Source organism: Pagrus major, chromosome 10 (genome assembly GCF_040436345.1).
Source record: "Pagrus major chromosome 10, Pma_NU_1.0".
Classification (NCBI taxonomy): domain Eukaryota; kingdom Metazoa; phylum Chordata; class Actinopteri; order Spariformes; family Sparidae; genus Pagrus; species Pagrus major.
In genome coordinates this window covers 4569333-4594620 of record NC_133224.1, presented here as the reverse complement: position 1 = coordinate 4594620, position 25288 = coordinate 4569333, and the positions used below count along the sequence as shown (strand labels likewise).

Here is a 25288-nt window from a genome sequence, read left to right as displayed (position 1 = left end):
ATAGTTTATACAGTTTCTCCTAACACAACAAATCTTAAATTTAGCGTTTTTTCAAGGGAGTCTGGTGACTTCCTCCACGGATGACATGTTTACCGTCAATATGTTAAATTCTTTAATACATTTTGAGTAAAAGTGAAATCAGGACGACTCAGGACTGCAGATATACAAACTGCGTCATTTTTTTTACACAACTCGCTAACAGACCCACTTCTAATTGAGAATATGTCTCGTAAAAAGAGGAGAAAAGTAGCGATAAATGAGCGAAATCATGAATCCTACATTTACTGTGACGCCATCATTTTTACTCTTGTGGCCAATCAGAAAAAGTTAAGAAAAGTTCCATAGCCACACTTTGAGCCTTGATGAAATTATTTTACTTGTTGTTTTCACCTGTTGCGCAGTTAAAGCCTTACTCTCTCGTACACAGGTGAACTTAAATACTGTGCAGGTACATATAAGACATGTGAGACGAACACAGGCATCAAGACAAACATGTTTGACTTCATGCCTCCTCCACAGCTTCGTAAAAGCACAAGTAATGTTATTAGGAAAGTTCAGTGAAGTGATGCTGATGGTGTAGTGGACGGTGTGAGTCTGTGGGTGGAGCTGAGGAAAAATCAAAAGGTATTTAAAGTTGAGGACAAAGTGAACAGAGGAACAGTTAAAATGGCTCTCTACCAGTTTCTGTGTGGTTTAACTGTGATGATCGTTCTCTTATCCAAAGGTAGGAAGACACATTTTTATTTACAATATTTTGTATTTTTTCTCATCGATTGGCTCAATATCAAAAGATGGAAGATGTAAAAGACTGTGATGCTGCTTGACTTAAAAACTGCTCATGTAAAAGTGCAAAAATTGCTCTTTAAAGGCTACTTTTCGATGTAGTTACACTCCAACTACTCACTCTTTAAAGTGATGATCATCTTTGCGATGTAAAAAGGCTTTTTTACAGCTTTCTGCCTGAAAAGGGACAAAATAATCCTCCTGACTGGGTTAAAATAGAAGAAACTGACAGCTGATCTTCTCTTTCATCAACTAAAAAAAACAAAATGACTGATTTCAAGGCTCCAGCACATGATAACACATATAAATGAATTTCTTAACACATTATTTAAATGATTTTAAACAGGAATAATGGTACAAATACAGGATTTTAACAAGAAACGGGATAACTGCTCAATTTCAGGCGCACCGGTGCGACTAATGAAAATGTTTAGTCACACTTGACTTCTTGACTTGATTTCTATAATGCAATCAAACAAACTTAAGCTGATTCAGATTTGAATCAGTAGTTTTTTTTCTAGTTTCCTAAAAAAGTATTAATCCTGTGAAATTAAATCTCGCACAGACAACAAAAGTAATGCAAACCAATATAAAATAAACAAATAACTTGTTTGTTCCACAATTTGACAAAAAATGGACTCTGATGTGAAGGTGACCAGACTGTCTGGTCTGGTGAGAGTGAAGATCTCAGTTGCTAATCAATAATTAGAGCACTTCTCATCAATTTAGTATTAATAAGTAGTAATTCATCCTTATTTTGTCCACAACCCAAATATATTCAGTTTACTGTCATAGAGGAAAGAAAGCAGAAAATATTCACATTTCATTGCTTGAATCAGAGAATTTGACCTTTTTTTTAAATGACTGAAACTGATTATTTGATTATCAAAACAGGGAATTAATTTAAAAGTTGGTTAATTGTTGCTTTAAATCAGTCGTCTCTTCTGTTTCTTTATGAATCACTATTTCTGCTCTATGGCCCGACATCTCGTTAAAAATATCCAGTTTCGTCACCACAAAAACGACTGGAAAATGTCCGATGTCTTGTCAAAAACATCCCGTATCATATCACATATTCAGTCTCTTTTTCATTTGTTATGTCAAATGTGTGTCATCTGCTTCGCCCTGAAGATGGCTGCTTAACATTTTTCTTTCTTTGTTCCAACTTTCAGGTTGTCACTCAATGAAACCAAGTAAGCATCCAACTTAACAAGTTCTGCAAGTTTAAAGTTTTGTTTCCATCTGTCAGCTATAGAAAATGGATATTATGGATATAATTAGACCTTATGCAGATGAAGCTGTGTTATTACCAGTTTCCACATTGATATTGTTCACATCAGCATCCAAGTCACTTTCTCTAATCATTACCGAATAGTTTGAGTCACACAGTCTTAATCATATCATGAACTGGTCCTCGTCGTGTTAAGGTGTGAGGTTTTGTTGCACTTTGTTTCTTCTCCTCTGTCAGGTTGTGGTCTGGCTCCGAGGAACACCAGAGTTGTTGGAGGTCAAGATGCGTCTCCAGGAAGTTGGCCCTGGCAAGTCAGTTTAAACACTGACGGAAACGTGGCCTGCGCAGGGTCTCTGATTACTGACCAGTGGGTGCTGACGGCGGCTCACTGCATCACAGGGTGAGGGATCACTGGTAGAAGTAGGACTTAATCTAGTCACGGTTCCATCAGCGAGCTTGGGGCGAATAAACTAGGCTACAGAGAGTGTCATTTCCACAAAGGTCAAGTTTTTTTTTTAACTGAGGATGTATTTTTGACCTTTGCCACGTCCATTGACATTTTCCAATGTGACACTTCTAAATGCATATATAAAAAAAGTTACTTGAAGCATGTTTTATCTGTACAAATGAGAGAAAGTTCACAAAAATCCAGACGTGCAGGCCAGCAGTGCTGCTTCAACCTCTTTCCTAAAGCAAGTTTTAGTCTGTTGTGAAGGTGTCTTGTAAAAATACATCCCACACATTGCTTCTTGTCACCTGTCAACATGGGTGAAGTTAAGAATTATAGGTCCTGCACACAGGAGGCGCCTCCACTGTCCACATTCCACCTGTGATATACAATAACACATGTCTACAACGCCACGACTCAATCCCACCACAAAAAGCACAAACATCTTACCAAGACTGAGATAAGAAGGCCAAAGTGTGTCTTAATTAAACAAAATCTACTGATGGGGACAAATTTGGATTTATCTGATTTAAAAAAGAGGTAAACTAACTTGTAAAGCACAACTTATTTTCGACATTTTCACGGTGGTTGCACTAGTGCGCCTAATTTTTTCATTTAGCTGCACCTTAAGATACATTTCAAATTCATTTCTTTACACGTTATGTACAGTAAATGATTATCTACAGGAATGAAGGTACAGATAAATGTTTTTTTTTCTGGATTAATTTGATAAGAAAGAAGTAACAGCACTCCAGACTTATTTTTACACTGGTTGCACTGGTGCACCTAATTGTTTCATTTAGGTGCACCAGCACATAAGTTAGGTGCATCTAATAATACATTTAAACTTAATTTCTTCACACATTTTATACAGTAAGTAAGTTAATAGGAATAAAATAACTTAATAGTGTTAGTTAAAGTGTGTTAAAGTATCGCACACTCATTCATAACCATCGACCGGTACTCTGGAACAGTGACAAATTAACTATTTCACTTCTTTTTCTTCAAAAAGTGACTTCAGAAAAATAGAGGCAAATCTGGGCCGCCGCAGCCAGTCCGGTCCGAACCCCAAGGAAGAGTCCCGAGGAATTGTTCAGGCCATACTCCATCCTTTATACGACTTCCTGACCAACAACCACGACATCGCTCTCCTGAGGCTGTCGGCCCCGGTGAACGTTTCCGACTACATCTTTCCGGTCTGCTTGGCCGCAGCGAACAGCACCTTCCACAACGGGACGAGCAGCTGGGTCGCCGGATGGGGTCTGACTGGTAACGGTAAGCTCACAGACTCACAAAACAAGTACCCAGATGTGTCATGATATTTAGTTTTTTCCACACCGATATGTATCTCACCTGTGAAATTTCTCCAATTAGGCACCACTTCCAACATCCTTCAGGAGGTGAACTTACCGATAGTGGGAAACAGTGAGTGTAAATGCTTCTATCCTGAACTCACGGAGAACATGATCTGTGCCGGGCTCAGAGCCGGAGGGAGGGATACATGCCAGGTGAGGTGACCAACACTTTTTGTGTATTTATTATTTCATTTTACAGTTGGGTCGGGTAGGTTTACAGTTTTGCCGGTCCGGTCTGGTGTACGAGCTAAAAGCAGTTTGATTTTCTGTGATTCCACTCGATGACAATTTTTTGTTTTTATAGTTTTATAGTAAATCTTGTCATCCAGTTTTTGTTGATGAAAGCAGATGTGACTGATTAACTGACAGAACAAGAAGATCAATATCAGTTCTCTGCATTCAATACAGAGGAAACTCCATGCACTAGCTTGCTAGCTAACGAAGGTGCATTCCAGCCATATCTTTTAGCATGAATATTATAACATGTACAGTTTCAGCACGTTGAAATGGAGACACAACGTCTCTAGCTCTGACTAAAACGCCTGATTTTGGCTTTGCACATTTCATCACTGAACAGAAAACAGCCGACTCCTGGATTTGTTGGTGATTAGCTTGCTGGCTAACAAGGTGCAACATGTAAAGAGTATGGAGTCGTTTTCTTTACTGCATATAGTATGTGTTTTTTGTGTATGCGAGAAATGGTTGGATGTATGTATTTGTATGACAAATAGAGAAGAAAGGTTGTAAAATATATCCTGTCAACAACTATCATCAATCTCTCTCCACAGGGAGACTCGGGAGCTCCTCTGGTGACCAAAAATGGTGCCGTCTGGATCCAAAGTGGAATCGTGAGTTTTGGTAAAGGCTGCGCTAGGCCTATGATTCCCGGAGGTTACACCCGAGTGTCTCAGTACCAGGACTGGATCAGCAACATCACCGGCAACAGCACATCAGGCTTTGTTACCTTCACCTCGTCTGGAGTCGACAGCGACGTAAACTTTACCTGCCCGACAAAACCGCCCCGACCTTCCCCAACCATGTACACTAGTCCACCCAGACCTCACACAACCAGCTACACCAAAACTCCCGTCACTCCGGTCACTGACAAGGAAGGTGGCAGTGTGTTTGACAGTGGTGAAAATGTGATGTACTTCTCTCACTTGATCTCACTCTGTTTTCTAGTTCTTTCACTCTACATGCTCGCTTAAAATGAAGGTGTGAAAGGTAAAGGTGTCTCATGAAGTGTGTTTCATGAAGGGGCCTTCTTCTTTTAAAGTTGTGATAAGAATACACAACTGAAATACTGAGATTGTTGACAACAAAACAAACTCTTTACATGAAGTATATTTTTAAAAAATGTGGTTTGGGATTGTTCGATTCGTTTGTCTCTAATTAAAGTATCTTACCACCTGTTTCACCTTTAAACACACCCAACAGTGATGTCCTGGAGTACAACATCACATAAACCACTGGAAGTGAGTAAAACCAACAGTTTAGGGGGTGTTGAGTTACTTTTTAAATGTTGTGTTCAATGTCAAAGGTTTAAAATCTGTATTCTAATAAAAAGTTATTCATTTAATGAAACTGCAGGTGGTTGGGTTTGGTAAATTTAGTTAACAACAATAACTTTAATAATCTGCAGCACATCTTCCTTTAAAGTTTTGTCTTGTCTTGTGGGGAAATTTTGTTTCCGGGCTTGTTTAATCATTAAAAAACATACAACAAACATTGTTAATTTTGGTATTCTTTTGTCATCTCAAAAACAAACTTAACACCACACACACACATTTGACATACTTTAACCATTAAAGTTGTCAAAAAAAATTAAAATAATTTGAGGTCGTATTTCTGTGCACCTGACAGACATAAGTCCAATATTCATTTTGCTTTTAGCTCCATTTTTGGTCTCCACCACCTCCTGCGGTAAAATATCTCCGTCTTTAGCTGCTGAACTCTCCACTGTGTTCACCAGCTAAGTTGCTTACTCTCTCGGTCTGCCACCTGACTCTGCTTCTAGAAAAAAACCTTGTTAAACTCAGTGATTGTGAACCAAAACTGTAAAAGTCAAATAAAATGTTCCAGAGAGCTGAAGGGAACAAATCAGACCCAAAAAACCAAAATGTCATTTTTTCATTTGCCTTTCAGGGCTTCAATACTTTTATGGGAGAGCAAAGAAGCATGGGTAATTGAGTCCTTAATAAAGGCAGCGTTGACATCCACTTGCTTGTCCAACGACAACAGATTTGTGTGTGTTCATTAAGGTCACACACACACACACACACACACACACACACACACACACACACACACAGACATCAATACTATCACTATATCGTCCCTGGTGTGTGTAGTCTCACTTGTGTTTACATTCTGCTGCCATCATGGGCTTTACATCTGCTCTTTGAACAATGTGCCTCCATGAGACACACACACACACACACACACACACACACACACACACACACACACACACACAACCTGAGCACTGTCTGGATCCTCTTTCCTCTCCCTCCTCTTCCTCTATGATAGGAATCTGCTCTCTAGGAGACGGTATATACAATGTTAGCGCTACACAGACTGAAGGACAGACAGATGGACGACGTGTGTGTGTGTATGTCCGTGTGTGTGTGTGTGTGTGTGTGTGTGTGTGTGTGTGCAGCAGAGAACAGGAAAGCATGAAAGAAACAGAGGGAAAAAAGACGTCTTGTAAGCATGATAGACGACAAACTGGAAAATCTGCACACATAAAAACACTTGTAGGAAAGTTGCTGGACCCAGAGGAGAGAGTGCTGTTCTGCACATGTACTGTATTTTATTACACACACACACACACACTGGGCCTCTTCCTGCATTATATCACTGCTGTTACTCAATCTCCTGGACTCGTGTGGTATTTGTTATTTTTCACAGTGTGGAGAAATTGGAGGATTTTAGGATCTTTGTGGCGATCCGTCAATCTTTCTCCGCCACTCTTCTTCTGCAGAAAAACAATCTTTAGCTTCCTTTCTACTCTCACACTCTTTTTTCCTTGCGATGTGTCACATAAAAACAAAACATCAGAGCTCCTGAGAGAGAAGTTGATGCAAAAAAAGGGTCAAACTTGACTTAATTTAGCATTTATAGGCAATGTGTGAACATTAAACACAATATAATGCAGTTGTAAGCAGATGAATGTGTTTATTAATACATTATCAACAGCTATATACATAACAGATTAGTAATAATGTAAAATGTGTCTCTATAAAAGATGATATATGTCCATGAGGGGGTTTGAAGTCAAGTGTTTCTAAAGAGGGTACGTTTACCAGCTAATACATCCAGTAACAGCTTGAGGAGTATGGAAAAACAAAAACAGCTTCATATGAACACACAACCACAAGACTGAAGGAAGAAATAAGACTGAGGGCCCTAGTGTTCATGTTACCCACAAGGCACAGCAGCGTAACTTCACTGATTATTTAAATCTCCCGACTCCCTGACAGGTTGGGATCTTATGTTAATGTTCTGTGTTCTTCTACACATCAACACAAGGTTCAAGTTCGTGCAGTAAAATAATTTGGAGTAAAGCTGCTGTCCTCCTAATAAATCCAGAGCTCCATCAGAGCTGTCTAAAAATATTTATTTCAGAAGATTAAAGTTGATTTCTGTTCTGAGTTTCCTGCCAAGTTCCCTCTGTCCTCTGTCCTCTCAAGTTCATTAAATGCGCTTCGATATTTGTTACAGTGGCATTAAACATTAAAAATGACTGAACACAGCCTCTCTAATCATAAAAATCAAAGTGTATGCACGTTGTTAACCGGCCTACGTGGAAGCATTTTACTAACAGAACAACACGCTGTGTAAATACAGGAAAAATATTGTGGCATTGAGTTTAGACCAGCTTTTTGTTGGTCTGTGGCGCTTTCTGCTGCCTCAAGATTACAATATGCCATCAGTGCGCCTGACTACACCTCATTTTTAGACCAACAACGTTGGGCACTGGGCGTGAAAATGACAAATGGGTCCTTCAGAAACTAGCAGTGACACTTGATAGAGCCCTGAGACTTAGAGTAGTGCATGTTTGTGTTGATTTTGGAGACTTTACCTCGCACAAGAAATAAGAGACATGAAGAAAAAGTCAAACTGGTGTATTACATAACAGTTATCAATCTCTTCGCCTTGTGATCTACCCATCCCTCCTCCGATGACGTCCTCTTTTCTTATCTCTCCACTTCTGACTTCCTTTTTCGTCCTTCTTCTCTTAACTCATCAGCTCTTTCTTATCTCTTCCTCTCCGGTTTTACTTATTGGTTAACTCTGTCAGCTCTATCATTCTCAATGTGTGTGAGAGAGAGAGAGAGACGGATTTTCCCATATTAATGCTGTACATCGGTTCATATTCCCGGAAAGTGTTTCCTGAGGGAAGACCGTAAGACTGCAAGCTCAGCAGAGCGTGTGTGTGTGTGTGTGTGTGTGTGTGTGTGTGTGTGTGTGTGTGTGTGTGTGTGTGTGTGTGTTCACTTCATTTGACAAATTGTTGCTACGATTAGAAAAAGAAAAACTACATGAAGTTCACAGCAGGAGACACACACACACACACACACACACACACACACACACAGAGGACATGTTGGTTGTATTTCATGGAGGCCAGTTGCTAAACAGATGGTTGCCGTGGTAACCCAAAAACTGCAGTTGGAGGGAGGGGGGGTGGATTAAAATTAAAAGAGAAAAGTTTAACTTCTGTGTGTGTGTGTGTGTGTGTGTGTGTGTGTGTGTGTGTGTGTGTGTGTCGGGCTCTCTGCCAACACAGGAAGTTCTTGTAGGTTCGACTCTTTCACCCAAATCTACAACTCGTTTTCGTTTTCTGGAGAACAACGGCACTTTCTCTCTCTGTGACACACACACACACACACACACACACACACACACACACACTCTTCCCTCTCTCTGGGGATAATTAACAGCCACATGTTGACCACAGAAACCGCGGAGGGGCCCAGAGCTCCACCTTCAGCTAATCCTCGCTCCTCACTAATCGCACTCACTCATACAGAAAACTGAGCATGTGCAGACACACACACACACACACACACACATGGGAAAAATGGCAACACGCGCACACACATACATGCACACACACGCTGCAGGAGCAGACACTCACACAAAAAGCATGGAAAACACTCGGAGCTCCAACAGAAACATTCGATTACGAACATCTACTACGGTTTGTCACTGACCTTGAAAACACACTCACTTACACACACACACACACACACACACACACACGCTGGTCTGTTTTAATGACGTTCTGAGAATTACCAGCGGCTCACAAAACTTTCAAACAAATGAAAACATGATGGAAATATGTTTCACGTGTAAATCTAGTGAAGGTTACAGTCTTCTCCACGCTCTGCACAGATCTGATGCAGTCCTCTGCCGCCATTTTTCAATATTATTCTGCAAAACATGTTCAAACAGCAGTGGTTTATAGGCCTTCACAAAAAGTTTTTTGTGACCAGTACAGGAACATTGTGTATCTGGACAGTCTGGGGGAGTAACAAGTATCACAAGTGGAAAATTGAAAACTGAAGTAAAAATGAACAGACAATAGTTTTTAAAGCTTTCTCATTTCAGCGAGATGTTTCTGTCTTAATGAATAACTCCACTTGTTCTTTAAAAAATCAAAACATTGGATTCCCTTCCGGCGATTAGTCAGCTCTGAATATCGAGTCTAACTAACGACTAAAGTGGATATTAATAAATGAAGGTCTTTCTCGTGCAGTGTGTTGGAGTGGTGGCAGGAAGTTTGTGTGTGCTGCTGCCCTCTGAATCATAGCCTGTAGGAAGATAGTCGGCGAGGGAGGAGGAGGAGAAGTGAACGTTTTGACCCTGAAAAGAGCCCGTGGCCTGAATCTGTGATCAAAACCAACATCGCCAAAGTCATCCCTCGCCACTGAACGCATCGTTTTGTCGGGTCAGAACCTGAATATATCACTAAAAATCGGCTTTTTTTAGAAGGAATTTTTCAGCCTCCTGCATGTCACTGTTCTTCAGGAAGAAGAGGAGGAAGGAAAAGAAGTCAGAAAAGTAGAGAGGGGGAATTTCAGAGGGGCCAACAGGGAGGGATGTTGAGTCATGTGGTTGATGTCCACCCGTGGGAACAAGGGAGGAGAGGAGGAGGGGAGTTAAAGCCTCTTTCTCATCCCCTCATCAACCATTTGATTTTCATAACAGCATTTGGAAGAAATCAGTATCTTAGAGTGAAAGATTCAACTGAAGGAAGGAAAAACTGTGTGTGGTGTTCAATGCATTTCAGCAGCATGATGCACCAGTTTGTTCTGCACCTTGTCTTATTGAACTAAACTAAAACTAGGTTGCATCAAAATGAACTCATTAAGCACGCCTGAACTTGCATTAGTCTCACTGAGAAATTAACAAAAATGTCAAAAATGCTGAATCTCACAAAGTTAAAGACAGTGAGAAACAAAATCCCTGAATGCATCCCTTTATCCGGATCTATCCGAAAGTTAATGGGCTCGATTCTCGGCCAACCTCCATCCAAGTTTTGTGGAAATCCGTTCAGTAGTTTTGTGTAATCCTGCTGACAAATCAAACAAACCATACAACCAACCAACCAATCAACAAAGAAACAATCCGTCCATCCAACCAACAAACAAACAAACCAAGAAACCAACCAACCAACCAACCAACCAACAAACCAACCAACCAAGAAACCAACCAACCAACAAACCAACCAACAAACCAACCAACCAACCAACCAACCAACCAAGAAACCAACCAACCAACCAACAAACCAACCAAGAAACCAACCAAACAACCAAACAACCAACCAACCAACCAACCAACCAACCAAGAAACCAACCAACCAACAAACCAACCAACAAACCAACCAACCAACCAACCAACCAAGAAACCAACCAACCAACAAACCAACCAACAAACCAACCAACCAACCAACCAACCAAGAAACCAACCAACCAACAAACCAACCAACCAAGAAACCAACCAAACAACCAAACAACCAACCAACCAACCAACCAACCAAGAAACCAACCAACCAACCAACCAAACAACCAACCAACCAACCAACCAACCAACCAACAAACCAACCAACAAAGAAACCAATGCTGTTTTGTCACACATTTTACCTTTATTTGGATATTGCACTTATTTTTAAGTTGAGTTCAGTTGAATATGCAGAGATGCAGAGATTCTCTGGAGCTCCGTTGTCTTTTAAACGATTATAAATCAAACTGGATAATAATAATGAGACTGATATTTTCACATAGTTCTGCAGTCAGTATTAAAGCAGTGAATTGATGCTCTCTAGAGGCTGAAACTAAAGCATGTTGCACTCCAGGCCACACCCTGTTTGTGATGTAATAGCAGGTGTGTTGCCTCTGACAGCTGAGGGAAAACACCTGCTGTGATATCACTGACTGGGAGCTGCCCAGAAGTGAAATGTGCGTATGATTTCAAACCACAGAGAGCAGATTTCTCCTCCGTTTTATTTAAACTGACTCAACTGGGAGCATCAGACCGAGCAGGAACATTTAGTTACAACAAACTGCAGCAAAATCAGCCTTTAAAATCAGATTTGGGCCAGAGGAAGAATGTGGTTTCCCAGAGAATTAAGCTGGAAAAAAGCACCAAAAGAAAACATTAAACTCTGGTTCCCACTCACATACTTGGGATACTCGTGCCACACTCAGAGAGCGGCAGGAAATAAACCCCAGAATGAGAAAGCAGCAGAGGACAAACTCCTCGAGGTCAGGCCTTCTGAGTGACAACTTCCAGTGGAAACTGGACACACACACTCTGCTGCTATCAGGCCTCCCTCTTCCTCCGTATCAGTCGCCCCGGGTGGAGGAAACCAGCTCAAATCCCTGCGGCACTCCACCGTGTCGAAGGTCCTGGAAAGCAGCTCAGGAGATCCGACTCCTGAACAAACTCTGAACCCGGTGGAAAAAGTCTCCTCATGCGGGCCTGGAACATGTGTTCAGCCGGGCCTTACGCAACTCTGACCGAGTTCCACTGTTTTTGGCAGGTGGAGGGGGGGATTGTCAGCGTTTGTTAGAGGAGGAAAAGCACACATCCATGAAGGAGGGAAAAGAATTTGATTTTTTCTCATCATTACTGATTTTAAACCAGGACCTTGATCTTTCCCCATACCTTAAATAAGTGGTTTCCCTTGACCTTGGTTCATGGTAACCAAAGCAGGAATTATAAGCCAAAAGATGATCTTTTCCGAACCCTTACAAAGTGTTTTTTGTGCCTAAACCTTACCAGAGCATGAGCACAGCGCTGTCGCAACATAACGAAATGTAAAGTATCAACATATCCATAGCTTGCAGAAACATACATTGTCAACCATTATTCTGGAGATAAGGTTGTCCAAGGACTTCCTGCGAGGGGTGTGAATCTTTGGCAATCTCAAGATTCGATTCGATTTTGATTTTTTCGATTCAAAGTATTTGAGTATTTGGGTCAGTTTGCATCACATGATCGTACAATACCAAGGCTGCCTCTTTCCTCACTATAAGAGGGAAAAACTTTAGTTAAGTCTGCAAGTATTATCGTAAAACGTTGATCAGCATCATCAATTTAAATTTCAATACTCTATAATCTCCATCATTGAGCATGATAATGTTCTGACAAGTGGCCTAACTGCTTCAACGCTTCTGTCCAGATTCACGTTTGTACATATTCCATCAAGTTACACATATACCCTTTCAGCTCCTCATTAAATTAAATGTGTAAGATTCAAAATAGTCTGAACTTTGTGATGTCAGCCAAAGAGGAAGACCCCAAATGTTTACACCGTTGTTATTCTTTTGGGGAAAGTTAGATCAATGTTTTCCATTTTTGCTGAGACAGTAGGAGGCGAGAGAGAGAAAGAGAGAGAGAGAGGGAGAGGAAGAGGTGGAGGAGAGAGGAGGATGAAGATGAGAGACGAAGCTCGGCTCTATTGATTGTTTAGCCGTGTGCTGCTGCCCACATGTTAGTGATACAGTATGAACCCACACAGAATTTAGAGAGAAGAAGAAGAGTGGGGATCTTTGCATCTCACGCAGATGAACACATGAAATGCCTCTTCACACACACACACACACACACACACACACACACACACACACACACACACACACACACAATTCGGGTGAGTTCCTCTCGGTAAAGTCGACTGAAAGGCGAGCAGCGTCGTGTTTTATCTTTCTTCCTCTCCTCTTCCAGCTACATCTGGTCTGTGTTTAGAGGGACTTTCTCTTATCATACTGTACGTGCTCTCTCTCTCTCACACACACACACACACACACGCACACACACGCACACACTGCTGACAGCCTCATAAACTCTTGTTCACAGTCGGCTTGACTTATTCATTTGCTCGCTCTCGAGCTGTAACACAAACAAAGAGTAAGCGACCTGCGGTAAAGTTTGAAGAGTCAAAAAGGGTTTGCAGCCAAGATGCATCTCCCATCATGCATCTGGGCTGCATCGTAAGCGCCTGGGAACTGTTGTCAGGTCGAGGTAGATGTGTCCTGGTGACAATGATGTTAAAAAATGTCCATTCAAAGGGCTAATCCACTCTGAAAGGCTTACAAACAAGACAGAAAGCTGCAGAGAAGCATCACTGAGTATTGTTGTGTTGTGGTATTGACATACTATGGAACAGTATTGACTTGTATTGCACTGTAAGATTGTTTAGACTATCGATCGTCATTGTGTGAGTTTTAATGACTACTTGAAAGCAACGTGAAACGATGACTGTGCAAAGACAGTCGCAGGCCTGAAACCAACCAAACCTGCCAGTCAACTGTCTGTCAGTCAGAGCACAAGTTTCTGATTTACAATATAAAACAATACAACAAGATGTGATACGGTACGATACGATACAATACGACACCATACCATACCATACCATACCATATCGTACCATACAATATCAGAAAATACCATACAAAACCACACTATACCATACAATGCAACACGGTACAATACGATACGATACGATACGACACAATACAATACAATTAGATACCCTACCATATACTGTAATACAAAACCATACCATACAATATCATACGATATCAAACAACACCATATGATACTATACCATAAGACACCATACCATGCAGTATAATGCGATACGATATACAGTACCATGCCCTACCATACCATAGGATACCATACAATGCGATACGATACGACATAGAACAACTTGACTGTCAGTTTACACTCAAACTCATTTTGCATCCTGAGGCGGTTCTGTTCAAGAAGTTGACACACACGTTAAACGTAAAAAAAAATTGAATACTCTCTAAGGTTGTGAGGATCAGTACGACTAACACTGTGTCTCTTCTCCTGACATGTGTACAGACATGTGAAAACACCCTGATCTGTTGTTTTTCCCTACAAAAAGGTTCAGTCACTACATCGAAACTCCACAAAGGAAGATTATACAAATATTTCTCATTTCAAAGGTTTAACAGCTGGACACAAGATGTCTTATACGTCACTGAAGAGTCCACTGTCAGAGTTTTATGCACTGGAAGTTTCCACATCACATCACCTCAAAGTTTCACACCGCGACATGATTGGCTCCAAAGTAGTTGTGATGTCAGAAATCTTACATGTCCAAGTCTGGACCTTTAACCTCTGAGCCGGTGACATGAGCATCCTCTCGAACTTGAGCTCAGATGCTTTTGGACCTGTCACAGCTCACTTTGACTCCAGAACTGAGCCGTGAAGTCAGGAGAGGTTACAGAGGAAACAAAACAGCAGGGCAGGAGTGAAGGAGGTGACAGGTAGAGGGACAAAACTTTAAAACACGCATGACATCTCCAGAGTCCACATTCCTGTCTCCACACCCACAACGTGCTGCCTTCAGGAGCATCTTGTAAACCTGCACGTCTGAGAGCCAAACGCACAGAAAGTAACTTTAAGTCAGAGAAAGCGGAATGTTTTCTATTTCTAAGCGTATTAATCTTTGTCATATTAACTTTAAAACTGCAAATCACGAACAACAACTCACGTTACATCATTCTTACGTCATTTATCAACAAGCTCACATGGTCCCCACCCACTTGAACGCCACATGTTGCCAATTAAATCCGGTTTTATTCAACAGTCACACTTTTTTCCGGCAGATTTGAGCCACTTTTCTCATCATTTTAAGTGTTTTTGTGGGGAAACGCTCATATTTCCTGCAGCACGTGAACGCAGGACACCTCTCAGCCAGCTGACAATAACAAACCCTCCAATAATAAACCACATACGCTGAATTAATCTTCTGCGCACTCTGTCACAAAACCACGAATCTCTCTTGCTGACATCCCCAAAGTTTGACACTGACTTGACTCCAGAGCTGCTTCAGCTCCCCTCCTGCACTTCCAGGCTGTGTAAAGTGACTCCATGTGTGTGTTTGTGTGAATGAACTGCTGTTTTAATCTCCTCTTACTTCTCGGTGGAGGAGGCTTGCTGATCAGATCCGCGACGTGCCTCTGCAGCCGGACCACTCTGCCCTCCAGCGCGCCGGACCGGTGGCAGACGGACACCAGCTCTCCCTCCAGATCCTCCAGGATGCTCACCGAGTGCCGGGACAGATCCGAGAGCTGCCGGAGCACCGAGCACAGGGTGAAGCCGCACACGTCCGCCAAGTCCCCGAAAACCTCCGCCTGCTGCCGCCGCCGCCGCTGCTGCTGCTGCGGATGAGGCTCCAGCAGCCTCCTGCCTTCGGGCTTGCACACATCTTTCGGAAGTATCGTCCGCTTGCAGAAAGGCATTATTCCTCTCCCTGAAAATGATAACAAACTCCCGCAGATAGTCAAGTTATATTCCTGTGGTCCTTCTCCCTCCGGTTGGCGCACAGACGCATGCTACGGATCCTCCGGGAGGAAAAAGTCCGCCGCGTTTGGAGACGCTTGGAGCGAGTTGCGCGTCGTGCGCCCTCATTGTTTTTGACTGCGAGTGAGCTTTTCTCTTTTTTTTCTGTGGAGAGGAGAGACTCAGCTGCTGGGGAGGCTGGCGTCAAGGTGGTCAAGGTGTATCACATGAAACATCCGGTTTAAAACTTCAAAATTAAAGCCCAAATCCTCCAAAAATCCATGCGCCAAAATGGATTTTAGGATTAGTTATGTAGTTAAAAAGTCATTTCAGCACATACGCTGACATATAATCTGATAGACTATATAAGCCAAGAGTAGAACTCCATGATATTTTAACGATACCGACCCAAGTAACTAAAACAAAGCATTAATAAACTTAAAATTAAACTTAAAAATGATTACGTTTGCTTCCCTTTTCTACACATATTTCATACGCAGGTTTCATGGTACTTGGTACGTAGCTTCTTTTAGAATAAAAACACTATAAAGAGATTAAATAAAATCTAAATGGAGAAGAAAAGATTAAAATAAGAAATAAGAGTGAGTAAAACACTCTTTAAAACCTGTAATTATAATATATTATACTTTTACTGTTAATTTATTCTGGAACAATTACACTACTTTCTATATTTAATGCTGAATATGGAGTCGTTTTGTTGCTCTGGACACCTTTATAATATTTCCTCAATGCGCGCTTTTATTTTGAAGAGAAATCACCCGCCATCTTGTCTCATCTTGTCCGGCTTGACGCGGCGACGCGGGGCGCAACAGTCTGGTGCCTCCTGAGAAGGAAACCTGTCTGGAGGAGGAGGAGAAGAGGAGAGATGGAGGAGGAGGAGGAGGAGGAGAAAAGACTGTCAAAATACTTTAAGCACATAGGCTTCTTACTTTGAGGCCTCTCAGTTCCAATTAAAGGAAATCATAAAGCTGTAACTTCCTGTGGATCAGAGGTGGGCAACTGTTTTTTTTTCCCCAGAGACTGCGAGCCACAAATTGGGCAAGTGAATGAGAACATTAAACACTGATTCTCAGCACTGACTGAAGGAAAGATCAGGCTAATCTGAACTATTCGTGGTCTTAAACTTCATGTATAAGACAATAAAACCAAAGCAATGTCTACCCGTGTAATTCAGCCTAATGGGAACATACATTACATACATACATTTGCGCTGTCTACATTTCGATTGGACAAAAGGTCTGAAGTTGACTCTAGCTCAATCACCTTAAGCGACGAGTCACAATGGCGGTTGTCACATGGTCGAATGAAAACACTGGATGTGGAAACCCATGGGAACGGATTCGTAATCCATGGGAACGGTTTTGTAGTCCATTTCGACGACCGCATCTGCCAGGTATTTCCCTCGAGTTAAATCTGCCGTTAGTTCTAGATAGAATTGAATTTACTGGATGGTCGGGTCAACGCGGTCCATTCGCTGAAGAACAGAAGAAGGCAAATCCATTCCCACAGATTTTCCACGTCCAGTTTTTCTTTCTACCATGTGACCCTAGAGAGGGTCCGTAGGAACGGATGAGACGTCGCCTCTCTTTGCACAATCACCAATCACGTCTCCATCTTGACAACCGCGATTGCAACTTGTCGCTTAAGGTGATTGAGCTACAGTCAACTTGAGGTCCAATCGAAATATAGACAGCGCCCTCTGTTGAATCAAGCTAAATAGTGATTTGTTATTTGTTTTAGGTCTGTTCTTGATTCAGTTAAGTTGACGCTAAAGTCATCAAATTTTAAAGAAAGAAAGAGCTTAAATATTCTTACACACACATCAGTCGAGACTTCAGGGCGTGAAAACGAGGTTGATTTAAACAACTGGGTCTAGAAATGAGGAGAAGAATCAGGGGAGAGAAATTCCTGAGTCACAGACATGGATCACTGTAGTCCCCCTCCTTCTCTTCCTCCTCCATCTTTCTCTCTTTACTCTATAAACTGAGAACAGGTCCAGGCCTCCACTCATATTTCCAGATGGAGACGCAGCGCTTGAATACATAACACATTTCTAAGATCATACAGGATCAGAGACTGTAGACAAAGACAGAAGTCCCTCCCCGACATAAAAACCACACCAGACCCAGGCTTGAAATCATATATTCATACATACAGCGGTTATTTATCCAACACATTGGACTATTTAATACTTTTTCTATTAAACTGACCCTTTATTTGACTTTGTAGCCGACGTATAACAATCATTAGGGAGGGTTAACTTTATGAGGGTTAACCGTTAGCCTGACTAAACCTGTGGGTTTGAACATTGTTGGAAACATTATGTAAGAACACAACACAACAAAACATAAAACAAAGGTTGTTTTTAGACATTTTAATGCAGAATTATTACATTACATTACATAACACAGTCACAACATTTTAATTCGATTTCACTGCAGCGCTCATACACGTCGGGTGAAAATAATTAGTAACCGGTCATGATTTCTGGAAAGAGACTGCTGATATTGAAGAGAAGACACGTCTCTACAGCCGATATCTCCAAAACTCAGCAGCTCACATCGAAACAACTTAGACGGATAAGCATCATGTTTTATTTTTGGGTGAAGTGTCCCTTTAATTCAAGCAGTCTTGAGCCACAGTTAACAAAGACCTATCAACTGGATCTGAAGCTTTCACATGTCATTGCTTTTACAAGATGGTGATTAGTTTTCACTGCACCTCTTGCAAAGGGAAGTCTCTGCTTTCCTGCTTTTTTTTGGAGGCCCTGAACGAATCTCATCTCCGAGCCAAATCCATCTGGTTAACCAACATTACCAGCCTCTCCGGCTGGATTCTTTGCGGCCGCCGCAAAGTGACAGCAAGTGCACGGGGGAAAAGAAAACAGGGAGAGAGCAGCGGTCAGAGTATCTCTTTAAGACGTCTCATCTCTGCAGGAGCCTCTCGTGACGTGGCCCCCCGGACTCCCGAGCTGAGGAGAAAGGGTGGAGGAGCTTTATCGTTTCTCTCCTCTTGCCTCACAAATGTTTTCCCCAGCCAGCTGCTGCTCACATCCTCCGCTGTAAATCTATCAATTATAATCTGTCCTCTGTTCACCTCCTCTCACGAGAAATGACGCATGAATAAAAGAGTTTAATTCCAAAATGAGATTTGAAGAATGGAATACTTTCTCCGATTAATTCAATAATGCTTTTCATATGAACTGACTTTTTACCCACATACTGATGTTTCTGTGCTGCTCACCCATAATTATGTAATTTCAGGGCCGTGGTTGTGACTCAGCTTTGATTTCCTTCTGTTTGTTTGTTTGGTTCATTTTCTAATGTGATATCCGTACGTCAACATCATTATTTGTCTTCAGTGCCTTCAAAACTGTAACAAGCTACTGAAATGAATGTTTTCTGATGTGGCACAGCCGTGGTCAAGGTTCGGTTGATCTTAGGAAGCACCAGAATGAGACTGCGGAGTCGTTTCTCCACAATATCTGCATGTTTGAATGCAAGCTGACCCAAGAAGTGAACTATTTTCTCCTTTAACTCTTTCTACGTAATGTTACCTTTGATAACGATGTGAAGGACATCAGGAAGAACCTGTGAAGTTCTCAGCTGCTCCAATAGGCAAGACAAACTTCGTCTATCATTTCCAGATCAGTGGGCCACCCAGACTTTACTGATTGATCACACCAAAAGTAAGACTAAAATTAAGAATTAGCTTGCTAGCGTGCTATTTCTTAACTGTATGTTCAGTGCGTTGTTTTTCTTGCAGCTAGTGTGTAAAACAAATGGCCAGTGGCGGAGCAGATACAGCAGACTGTGAGCTGTAGTTTCCCTGGTAAACACATCTACAGAGGATGAGTGACCCAAGCAGCCGACCTGGAAGGAGGCCGAAGAGGTCGGTGTGTTTACCGGGGAAACTACAGCTCAGAAACCACCATATCAGAACCGCAAGAAAAACAGACACGACAACACCTACACACCAGAGGCTATACACACAACAAGCAGATTATTGGAATTATGATTGATTAATTAATATTTTTCAAGTCATTTTGACTTTCTACGAGTGACTTGTTGTTGCATGTTGTTGCTCTTCATCAGGCAATTAATGAAATAATCTTGAATACCGGTTCAGATTTGTTTGTTATTTTACTAAGGTACCTGGTTTGTAATGTAATGTTAAGCTAAATGCAGCTCTTGATTGATTATGTTAGCTCTCTAGTACAGTAACATTAGTATATTACAAGTTTTTTCTTAATTTCTCCATTATCTATTCGAGCTGTTGGTGTAAAATATCAAGAATGTCAAACCTGAGTGGCGTCCAAATGGTCGCCAGATTCGTCTCAATAAAACCTGCAAAATCGATGCATCTCAGCTCAACTTTTGTCAATTCTTCCGATGCACATATTGACCCAAGATGGCTGCCACGACTACATGTCGAGACGAGCTTACTCACCGATTGATTAACGATGCTCCTGTGTCTCCTTAGAACAAGACATTGGATATTGATTAGGAATCGAACAACCTGCTGCGAACAATATCTGCTCACCCTTGTGTCTTTTGTTTTTTGTGTTTTAGACAATCAGCGCTGACCTTTGACCTTCTGTATGTTGGTTGTTTGTAACATTGATCCGGGATGTGACACTGATTAACAGCGATTGGAGACGAACATGCAGCAGGAACGCAACTCCTCACATTCATCATCAGCCTTTCCTGGGTTTTTATCTAATTGTGAGGAAAAGCTCTTTAACAGTCATTTTCCGTGTTAGAAGGAGAATCCAGTCTGTTGCACCTCGTAATTTATTTCAAATTTTAATCGTTTTGTGACAACTCTCCACCCTGTCCTTGTCAACTGAGGAACAAACTCTTCTGTTTTACAGCCGCGGACGTCTCCTCCCGCGGCTTGACGTGAATTTACAGCACGGTGACGTCTCGCTTCTCTGCAACACTTTCCAGGACTCTCCACTTTCTCCGGAGCCTTGTGAAAACTCCCCGTTCCTCTTCTCGAGGCTCGTGAAAACGTACCCCTCCTCCCTTATCCCCCCCCTCTATTCGCAACCCTCCCTCCACCCCCCCAAAGAAAGCACATCTGGCTCTCAGAGCGCCCCCTGGGCCCCCTTTAGAGACCCCTCCCAGACGTGAACTTGGCCTACCTAAATGTTTTTGTTCATGCAGTCTGTGTCTGTCTTATGGAGAGGGGGGATGGAGGGAGAAGGAGCAGGAATTTCAACATAAACCGTCTCTTATTGACACAATTGAAAACATCAACATGAGAAACTTTTGAGTGTGTGTGTGTCTGTGTGTGTGTGTGTGTGTGTGTGTGTGTGTGTGTGTGCGTGTGCAACGACAGACATGTTGATATAAACTTTAATGTGCAAGAAGAGGGCTCCAGAAGGACAGAAGAGGTGGAAGGGAGCGGCCGCATTACATCATCCGCACAGCTCAGCAACCAATCGTATCGCTCGGGCCAATCAGTTGCCACGACAACCAGCGTGCCACTCAGTCAATTAAGTGACGAGCTGGTTTGAAACTTGTCGTCGACTTTCGCCCGGCGACCTCGTCTGTCACCGAGCCAATCGTCCAATCAGCCGGCAGTCAGTCAATCACATGGAAGCAATTGATTAGAAACAGCTGTCCTCACCCACTCTCCCTCCCTGCCTCCCCCTCCTCTTCCTCCTCCTCCTCCTCCTCCTCCTCATCAGATGACTGAGTTCATTGTTTCAGCGGCTCAGCCCACTTCTCTGTACTCGCGCAGGGAGCACGCTCCAAATTTACCTCCATTACTTCGTCCACTCTGACTCCCTCCCTCCCTCCTCCCTCCTCCCTCACATTGTAGTAGTAATATTCAGTGTTTTCCACTCATTCAACAGCCACCAGCTCATTTACATCTGCTGTCCCTGGGCAGGTGAACAAACAGGTGCACACATAAAACAGCACAATACACAATATGAATGAGTATCGAAGACAACAAGACAACAAAACTTCCTGATTCTCTCACGTTTGTACGTATAAATGAGAAAACACGAACTGCGAGTAGCACAAACAAAAATAGAAACTGTTTCCAGGGGACTCTTAAAAAGTGTTGAACAAAGCTTGGGCACACTTGGGCAGCACTACCACTACTATTTAGTCTGCCAGAAAAAAGATTTAGTGTGTCCCGATATATAGAAACGTCAGATGCAGGATGCCAAAAACACCAGGACGTCCAAACTGCGTCCAGACACATTTTGCCGTATGCGAGCCAGCAGCAGGCTTTTTGAGCCGCAGATGCATCGACTGAGATTTTTGTGCCTCGTGCTCTTAATTCATACGTTAATATGCTGTCAGACTGTGACAGACGTATGAGCGAGAAGGTCAAAGTAAAAAAACCTGCTCCTCTGGCCACAGCCTCCCTCGTCATGTGGGCTGCTCGCTGCTTACGGTCGTGTTTTCGTGTGTTGTTGAAGATGTTTTCTTAATTTGTTTGTGTTTTGTTCATTTTGAGCTCTCAAGGCCACCGTAGCCACAAGATGAAATAACAAACGAAATATGATTTTTTTTCTGGCTGAAAAACCTTGGAAGGATCAAAAGTAGACACTTTTTCTCTGCTTTTAAGGGGTCAGAAGCCAAAAAAAGGTTGGAAACTACTGTTTTATTGCCTCGTTGACATTAAAGTTTGTTTTTCCTGGATTGGGTTGCACCATCAATCCATAAATCCATCACCACAGTCGTGTTCTTACTGCGTTGTTTCAAACTAATGGTTAACTAAACTGGGTTGTGTCATTAAAATGTGAGAAATGTCATAAAGACTTATGTAATGTGTTAAATTGGTTGCTAGGAAGCGATTGTGTAAACAGGAAGTAAGGCAGCAACATGAACTGATAAAAAAACAGCTTGAGGGACTCAAACGACTGGAACATATATCATTTATATTTAAATATTCATTCCTGGAGCACACGTGAAGAATGATTTTTTAACATTTAGGCTCAAACACCCTGTAATATAGACGATTTTGAGTGTTGCTGGGGTTATATTTGGGATAAATCTTCTTGTGTGTTCAAAAAAAACCACAATTTTAAAGCTGTTGAATCTTTAAAAAGTGTGAAATATTTCCAAAACAAGAGCGCTTCCTGCAGACGTTTAGTTTTGTTGAGTTACAGTGAAGTTTTCAGCTGATAAAAAGCCTCTGGTGTTTACTTTTACAGTGGCTACAAAGCGTGCAGCATAAATGCATTATGCAGATACATTTATAGCGTCTGACTGTTGCTTTCTTTGTTTTAATGCGAGTCTTTACGGCCGTCCTGCTCTGCATTTTAATCCTCTGTGAGATAATTCAGCACATTAGCTCTGACTGGATGTTTTCTCTCTGCATTTTGCTCTGCAGCTCACATTTCTTCTGCTCCTCTCGCCATCCAACCAAACGCACATCAAAGCCTCTGTGTGACTCTGTGTGTGTGTCTGTGTGTGTGTGACTCTGTGTGTGTGTGAATCAAATGTGATTGTTGCTCCGCTCACAAGGGGATGCAGAGCAGGACCAGAGCAAAGCATGCGTCTGGCGAGTCTCATATTTCAAATGTTCAAAGACTGTGTGTGTGTGTGTGTGTGTTTGTGCATATGTGTGTGTGTGTGTGTGTGTGTTTGTGCATATGTGTGTGTGTGTGCATTTGTTGTTTACAAGAACTGCTCCCCGGCCAGTAAAAAACGGGGACAACGCCGCCACTTCTGATTTGTTAGTAAACCCCAAACCCCTGAAAGTGTTTTTTTTTTTCACGTGCAGATCTGTTGAGGCTGCAGCCTCGAGGTCAAGTCGGGGTCAAAGTTCATTGCCGCGCCGGTTGGATTCAAATGATCTGTTTTTAATTTGTATCTCCAGATATTTTCACACAGTTGCATGTCGTTAAAGGATCGTTCTCGGCACAAACACACCCGACGTGTCCGTAATAACTGCTCAAAGCTCAAGAAAACCGTGTCAACTATGGCAAGCACAGCAGGTCAAAGTTAAACATGGAAGACTGTCTTTTTTTCTCAGTGTGATGAGGTCCACTGACAGACATTATCGCCCAAAATAAGCCCAAACTTGTAATAAACTAGGGATGGGTGGTGATTTTAGAATATTCGATTAGTCATTAGTTATAAAAATGCTATATAATCGTTCATGCAACTGTGGTTTTGTCTCATTTTACTGCATCACTACTCACACTTTAAAGTACATTTTGCTGAGAATAAAGTACTTGTTTTGGAGTATTTTCCCAGTGTGGTATTTGTACTTTCACTCCAGTAAAGGATCTGAATATGTCTTTGTCCTCGCACACTGTCCTCGCTCCTCGCTGCCAGGAATGATGGATTAGTGTACAGTACAGCGTGTCAGAGAGCAGACGGTCATGAGAGCGAGCTGCTCCCCTCAACACACACACACACCGACACACACTGACACACACACCTTCCTGCTGTGTGTGTTGTGGTGTTTTTTATTGCGTCATGTGTTGGTGAGAGCGGGGTTGGAAATTAGAAAGTCACGAGGGAGAAGGGCAGCGGTGATCTCTCGCTCTCTCACTCGCAAACACACACTCGCAGGTGAGTCTGAAGGCCAGAACGGGATCCGTCACACACACACACACACACACACACACACACACACACACACACACACACACACACTGAGGCGGTGTGTGTCAGGCCAGGTTTCTGCAGCGCGAAGCAGGCTGCAGCCCAGCAGTCACCATATGGACCTGTACTGAAGTCAGAACACACAGAGATGGAGGGAAAAAGGGATGATGTGCAGGAAATGGAGAAAGATGGCGACTGTTTACAGGTGAAGGGAAAGAAAAAGGGAGGAACTGAGAGGAAGGAGGGAGGGAAGGAAGGATGACGGGGAGGAAATGGAGAGAGACTGAGAAAAAGGTGATCAGGAGGAGGGAAAGAAAAAGGGAGGAAGATACGGCAGGGACTGGTGCAAAGAAGGGTGAAAGATGGGAGCTATTTAAGGAAAGGTGGAAGGATAGGAAGGAAGGAGGTAAGGAAGGTTGAAAGAGGGAGGGAAGGAAGGAAGGAAGGAAGGATGGAGGGATGAGAGGAAGGAAGGAGGTAACAGAGAGGTGACGAAAGGGAAAGAAAAAGAGGAAGATACGGCAGGGGCTGGTGCAAAGAAGGATGGAGGGAGGATGAAAGATGGGAGCTATTTAAGGAGAGGTGGAAGGAAAGGAAGGAAGGAGGCAAGGAAAGTTGAAAGAAGGAGGGATCAAGGAAAAAACATGAAGGATGAAAGAAGGATGGCGGGAGAAAGAAAGAAAGATGACAACTAAGGAGGGATGAGGCAGGGAGGGTCGACTGAAGGAGAGATGAAAGATATTAGGAAAGGAAGAAAGGAAGGTTGGAGGGAGGAGAGGAGGGATGAAGGGAGGATGAAGGATGCAAGGAAGGAAAGGCCGAGACAAGAGGGGAAGAGGGAGGAAGGATGGAGAAAGGTAAAGAAAATACCTATTTTGGGAGGGATGGTAAGGAAGGAGGGATCAAGGAAAGATGAAACTGAGGATGGAAGAGAGGAAAGAAGGGAAAGGAGGGTTAGGAAGTGTTCACCGAAGGAGAGAAAAGAAGACAAATATTAAGGGAAGGAAAGGAGGAAGGTTGAAGGGAAGAAGGCACTAGGAAA

The 25288-nt window shown here is 42.4% G+C and overlaps 2 protein-coding genes across 2 annotated transcripts in view; one reads left to right on the top strand and one right to left on the bottom strand.

Annotated features, from left to right (window-relative positions):
• The window catches only part of nhsl2 (NHS-like 2), a 156860-nt gene extending 141237 nt beyond the window's left edge, over positions 1-15623 (bottom strand). Inside the window, exon 1 of the mRNA XM_073474959.1 lies at positions 15282-15623. Within this exon, the coding sequence (XP_073331060.1) occupies positions 15282-15606 (325 nt within the window). The 5' untranslated portion in view covers positions 15607-15623. The remainder of the gene's footprint in view (positions 1-15281) is intronic.
• On the top strand, positions 1417-11844 carry LOC141003972 (serine protease 27-like). The gene is made up of 6 exons (XM_073475470.1): positions 1417-1450; positions 2252-2414; positions 3475-3737; positions 3837-3970; positions 4606-4951; positions 11675-11844. The coding sequence occupies exons 1-6, from the start codon at positions 1417-1419 to the stop codon at positions 11842-11844; spliced, it is 1110 nt and encodes a 369-aa protein (XP_073331571.1).
• Positions 15624-25288: the final 9665 nt, after the last annotated feature.

Excerpts from the sequence above, each read along its gene's own strand:
- LOC141003972 (XM_073475470.1), top strand. The coding sequence starts at position 1,417 with ATGGACTCTGATGTGAAGGTGACCAGACTGTCTG. Across the intron at positions 2,415-3,474 it reads GCGGCTCACTGCATCACAGG|TGACTTCAGAAAAATAGAGG; the intron begins GTGAGGGATCAC and ends TTCTTCAAAAAG. Across the intron at positions 4,952-11,674 it reads TGGCAGTGTGTTTGACAGTG|TCGCCCCGGGTGGAGGAAAC; the intron begins GTGAAAATGTGA and ends CCTCCGTATCAG.